Source organism: Rhamphochromis longiceps, linkage group LG3 (genome assembly GCF_057381845.1).
Source record: "Rhamphochromis longiceps isolate RC_006_pf linkage group LG3, R_longiceps_female_GT1.1, whole genome shotgun sequence".
Classification (NCBI taxonomy): Eukaryota; Metazoa; Chordata; class Actinopteri; order Cichliformes; family Cichlidae; genus Rhamphochromis; species Rhamphochromis longiceps.
In genome coordinates this window covers 31,323,169-31,329,335 of record NC_140559.1, presented here as the reverse complement: position 1 = coordinate 31,329,335, position 6,167 = coordinate 31,323,169, and the positions used below count along the sequence as shown (strand labels likewise).

The 6,167-nt window shown below is 40.2% G+C and overlaps 1 protein-coding gene across 1 annotated transcript; it reads left to right on the top strand.

Moving 5' to 3' along the window:
* LOC146674124 (programmed cell death 1 ligand 1-like) lies at window positions 1-5,220 on the top strand. Its single transcript, XM_085402353.1, has 4 exons — window positions 1-165; window positions 650-726; window positions 1,759-2,118; window positions 3,378-5,220. The coding sequence occupies exons 2-4, from the start codon at window positions 663-665 to the stop codon at window positions 3,506-3,508; spliced, it is 555 nt and encodes a 184-aa protein (XP_085258479.1). The 5' UTR covers window positions 1-165; window positions 650-662; the 3' UTR covers window positions 3,509-5,220.
* The last annotated feature ends 947 nt before the right edge of the window (window positions 5,221-6,167 follow it).

Genomic DNA, 6,167 nt, shown 5'->3' with positions numbered 1-6,167 from the left:
CCGTGTTTGGAGCCATGTGCAACTTAACGTAAAGTCTGAGCTCTGGATGAGCAGGAATGTGGATTCTACCAAAGATATCCGGAGAAAACAACGTTTTTTGGGCTTTTTTTTTTTAGTTGAGAATGCGCTGCTTCTGCGTCCGAAACTGGAAAGAAAGACACGGCAGTGAGTAGGCTACATTTGTACAAAAACCTTCCGCATCATACTGTGTTATGAAGACTCCTGATTTTCCTGACATTTGTGTGCTTTAAATGAAATATTATAAAAACAGCGCCCTCCTCTTAAGATCATAAACATGTCAGGCATGCTTGTTCACTGTATTTAGTTTTGAGTCGGGCTGCTGCATAAATACACAACGTCTTAAATCCACATTAGACTTCACTCCGCTGTGCATTTATTTGCATTTGCAGTTACTATTAAAAAAAAGAATAAAGAAACTGGATTTAATTTATCGTGTTTCTCCAAAGGATACACCTGTCATGATTAATTTATCAGATTTATCAGATAACAGCTGATAATCTGAGCTGCAGTACATAATATAATGCTTGATTATCTACTGGAGCTGTGATATGAATTAATTGTCTCAGTTAATAAATGTTGTAAATAATGATGTAGTTAAATGTTCTCGTTCTGCGGTTTCACACTTTAGGGCTCAATGAAGAATGCCAGGCTGCACAGCTCTCTTCCTCTCAGCAATAACAGCGACTCTCTTCTGTGCTGTAGTCGGTGAGTAGCTGCTAATGTTTCTGTTTCTAATATATATATTAAAAGAACGGCATTTAATACAGTAATTACACAGAATTTGAAAGGTTTGCTTCTACAGAAAATATGAGATGTGATATCACAACTGTGCATTTTGTATTTTATGTCAACAGAAATATTTTTATACTTCTAAGAATAATTAGAAGAATTCTTATATTCTTTCATTTATTTATTACAGAGGATTTATTCTTGCACCATTCTTCATGTTTAAAATAAATTATTACAGCTTGAGTAGCGAAAGTAGAGCAATTCTGACTTTCAGCTCTTTATTTGTATTTTTTGATACTGGGTTTTTCTGTAAGCTGCTAACTACCATCCTGCTTTTCCCTTCTCCATGAGGCATCTTCTGGTGGTTCCATTGTAGCTTCACACACACACACACACACACACACACACACACACACACACACACACACACACACACACATATATATATATATATATATATATATATATATATATATATATATATATATATATATATATATATATATATATATAGAGAGAGAGAGAGAGAGAGAGAGAGAAATAAAGAAAGATTATGTTAAGCTTTTTGCATTTCCAATTTTTCTTCTTTTGGAACTGAATTTGTGTTGGACTGGGCCTCCCACTCACCTTGTAAAGATGAACACTGACAAAAGACCATTGCATATTTTTGAACACAGAAAACTAAAGACTTGTTTGTCTGAAGCAAGAAGTTGTGACTTTTCTCCATTTAGGCTTAATTTCTATGCTAATCTTAACCTAATAGCATTGTGTTCAATGAGTAGGTGGGTGGGGCTCACATTCATATGAGCGTGTCAGAGATTTCCCTATCAGGGATGTCATGTCTTTCACACAGACTGAAGATTAGACAAAAAAAACAAAAAACTTTCTAAGTTTAAATAACCAATTTGCCTTAAGTTGTTCATTATTTGTTTCTTTACTCATTTTTTGAGTTCTTTCTGCATTTTTTTTATAGTTCCTCACTTACTCTGTGTCTGTTTCCTCTTGCAGGTCAGACTAAATTCACTATGAGTGCAGAACAGGAGGTCTATCATGCAGAAGGTAACAGTAACATCACGTTGACCTGGCTGCTCCGTTTCGACACCAACAGGCCTCCTGACTTCCTACAAATAGAGATAATAAATGTGGAAAAGAAGACACGGGTTTTCTTCTATAACAGCAAAACTGGCACTGAGGTGTATCCAGATGAGAACTACAGAGGACGACTGCAGTGTGATCCACAGCTCGCCAGGAAAGGACGGCTTGAATGTCTCTTAACTGATCTCAGGCTCAACGACACGGGGACGTATCACTGCATCGTTGTCCTTAACGAAGAAGTTAGTTTCAAAACCTGTGACCTCATTGTTACAGGTAAGATGACATCACTGTTGGTATCCTGGACAATAACTAAATAGTAAACAAATATTTAGTCTTGGATAATTAAGGGATACTAAATCAGTGTGTGTCTTTTCAGTCAGGGGCATTTTTCTATCTATATCACTGTAAAAAATAAATAAATAAATGACAAAAAACAACAACAAAGAAAACAACATTTTTTTAGTTCAGTTTGGTGACAATTTACAATTGTCACCATCTTGTATTATCAAGTCATCCAGTGTTGGCTAAAACACAAAGTAGCGTGATACTGGGATATTATTTTTCATAAATATATTAGTGTAGCACGTTTAGTAGTCACATTACAGTTACAATTATGTCAATTCAAGTAAGGTGCAAACTTTATCAAGGACAGAGCCAATTGGAGATTACTGCACTAGCCAAGCTACTGCTGGCTCCACTTTCACTGCTCTGAGATCAGTTTCAGTCTGTGCTTACTGTGGAAACAGAGGTAGCATTCGCAAGTACACAAGCACTTTCATTTATCTTTATAAAGTTGAGTGTGTGTGATGTGAGAAACTTTTAATAACTTGTTTAACACATTAGTAATGAAAGCTTTGATGATAGAGAGGGATAACTCGTGCCTTGTGTGGTTAAATGGCTTTTTAGTAAAAGTGTAATTTCGCTCGCCCCGCCCACTTAAGATCAGTGGCCGTAAGATCAGTAACTTCCTCATCCATGTGTTTATGGACCTTGTTCTGTTTACTGGTGTGCAGTCATATTGGAACAGGAAGGGGCCATCCCCAAACTATTCCCGCAAACTTGAGACCGTTAAATTTTCCAAAATGTCTGTCTGAAGCATTAAAAGTCCCGTTCACTGCAACTAAGGGGCCGAGCGCAATCTTGAAAAAACAACCTCACACCATAAGCTCCCCTCCACCAAACTTGACTCTTGGGTCAATGCAGTCAGACAAGTACAGTTCTCCGGACAACCCAGACTCGTCCATCAGAACAAAGCAGCTCTGAAGCTAAATGAGGGTCCAGCCTGGTAACAAGATGTAATGAACAAAGCGACCAGTTGGTGGTTTTGGAAAATTGTTTTCACAAAACGAGGAAATAGAGTAAAGCTAAAATTCACTTGGAGTTGTGTAACTCCAGTGCTTGCTCTGCATCAGCTTCTCCAAACCAAAAATTTTAAGCTACTAAACACTTCACCTTCATTACTTACACTTTCTTGCCCACAGAAGTTTGCATTTAATGATCCTGTCACTCATACTTGTCCAATATCTTTGCAGCTGCTGTTGAAAAGAAGAAGACAGAAACACTGAAACCAGAGAGCCGTGAGAGGATCAGTCTCTATTTAGCTCTGGGTTTGTTTGTAGTGGTGATTTTTGCACTTTCCCTGCATTACGACGATTATGGGTGATCGTGGCTCAAGAGTTTGGAGTTCGCCTTGTAATCGGCCCCGGCTTGGACAGTCTCGGTCGTTGTGTCCTTGGGCAAGACACTTCACCCGTTGCCTACTAGTGGTGGTCAGAGGGCCCGGTGGCGCCAGTGTCCGGCAGCCTCACCTCTGTCAGTGCGCCCCAGGGTGGCTGTGGCTACAATGTAGCTTCACCAGTGTGTGAATGGGTGGATGACTGGATGTGTAAAGCGCTTTGGGGTCCTTAGGGACTAGTAAAGCGCTATACAAATACAGGCCATTTATACAAATACAGGCCATCACATAATTTTAACGTGTTGTAAATAATTAATATAATTTGTATTTATGTAAAGTAGTAGCCTTATTACAGATCACTCCTGAGGTCAACTCTGACTGTAGTGAGGCTGCTTACTGTTTTTAAAATATTGTCACAATTCCTCAGAGCTGTACAAACACAAATTGCACTTTTTTGTCCAAGGTTTTTTGTTTTTTAATGACTTCAGTCCACCCTGATCAGTTGCATCCCATGTTGTCAGGTTTAGACTGAAGACACATGGAAAAGAGAAAAGTGAGGACCAATTAATTGGTCATTTCTTATTTAGTAATCAACAATTATTCATTTTGTAGGATTTCATATCAACAAATTCAGGAGAGGTTTTGTACTGAAGGAGTTAATAATATGCTTCTAATTAACTCTGGAGCTAATGGAGTTCCTTCAGTTTACATAGAAGTGTTTTTGTATCAGCTTCTGTTTCCAAAGCGTCTTCTTCTATGGAGCAGTTTAGACTTAATATGATCAAAATAGTTTGTTGTTTGTCATTAATGCAAACTAGTGTTATAAAGTTCACCGATCAGCATTTATCCATCATTGACCTTAAGAAGAATGCACTTTGTTCACAGCTGATGACAAAGACTTGATTGGAATCAGTAATTTAATGAATATTCTTTTCTTCTTTTTTCCCTCCTTCTACCTCATATTATTCAGTTTACATTCGTTTAAAACAGTCGTCCATTACAGATTACCTCTCAGTTCATCTCTTTCTGTAATGAGGCTGGTGTTAATATTAACTGGGATTTCCTGGCCAGCAGTCAAAGCTACACCAGACTCTGTCAAATGAAGGTTTTTTTAAGTTGTTTTTTGTGACCAGAGAGGTCCAATGAAGTGAGACTGAGTTAGTAGAATATGTTTTATCAAAGGGAGCTAAGTTAAACACAAAATCATTTTCCCTACAGGAAGTACAGCTTCTTCTTTTTGTGGGTTATTACTCAGGACACTGAATCAGAAAAATAATTTCTTCTTAAATGTTTCAAATGTTGCCGTTAATAACTTAAAATAAAAATTTTCATCTCTGACTGGGGTTTTAGATTTCGTTAAACAAGCTAACATAAAGAAATTCAGGCTATGTTGAACCTGGTCCATATTATATCACTCAGGTCTTAATTCCAGTGTTAGATCTGTTTGTTGTTTCACTTTTAGGCCTTTATTCCATCACCTCTCATTAACTCACTGATGTATGTTTACCAGCAAAATTGGAGGCAAGGTTTAACAGCAATGCACTACATGGGAAATGAAAAATCCACAATTTGTGGAGGTTTACTCAAACATACCTTAGCCTAATTTGCCTTATTATTATTTTTAAATAAAATGCATCAACGTTACTGACTGACACCTGCTCTGTCACCAATTTTGTTGGGGTGTGGAGATGTTGTTGGTGCACTGTGTTACGTTTCGGTGTTGTCAGTTTTTTTGTTTTTTTGCGTGACTGTCATGTATTTCCTGCTTTACTTTGAAAGTCTGTGTTATCTTAGTGTGTTCAGTTTACGTTTCCTTGTCTCGTCAGGTCTAATTTGCCCCAGCTGTGTTTCCCTCCTGTGGTCCATTCCCTGATTGCTCCTTCTATGTATTTAAGCCTTGTGTTTCAGTATGTCATGGTCGCGATCTCCCCCGTGTTGTAAATAGTTTGGTGTTTTGTTGTAAATAGTCTGTTGTTTTGTTGTAAATAGTCTGTTGTAAATAGTTGTGAATGGGTTTGTTAATACTTTCGTCATGGGATATTTTCGTTTTGGGATTTTGGTGGAGAGCCTTCGTGGTTTTATTTTCCTTATCTTTGTTTTTCTACGTTGCACCCCGGTTGCCTAGGCCGGGGTGTAACATATGGGGGCTCGTCCGGGATTGCCTTCGCTGGGGGGTCCGGGGACTGCCCCAGCCTTTGTCGTCTGCTGGAGGGTCCGAAGGAGGGACAGCTTCGGCCTTCTGTCTTCGCTGGAGGGCCCGGGGACCGCTCCAGCCTTCATCCGCCTTCGTTGGAGGGTCCGTGGGACCACTCCAGCCTTCGTCGTCTGCTGGAGGGTCAGGGGGACCGCTCCAGCCTCCATCAGTTTCATCTGCCTCCGCTGGAGGGTCCGTGGGACCGCTTCAGTCTTCATTTGCCTTCGCTGGGGGGTCCGAGGGACCGCCTCAGCCTTCGTCGTCTGCTTGAGGGTCCGTGGGACCGCTCCAGCCTTCATCCGCCTTCGCTGGAGGATCCGAGGGACCGCTCCAGCCTTCTGCAGCTGGTGGGCTGCGTGTCCGTGTGTGCAGCTGGTGGGCTGCGTGTCCGTGTGTGCAGCTGGTGGGCTGCGTGTCCGTGTGTGCAGCTGGTGGGCTGCTCATCCGCCTTCG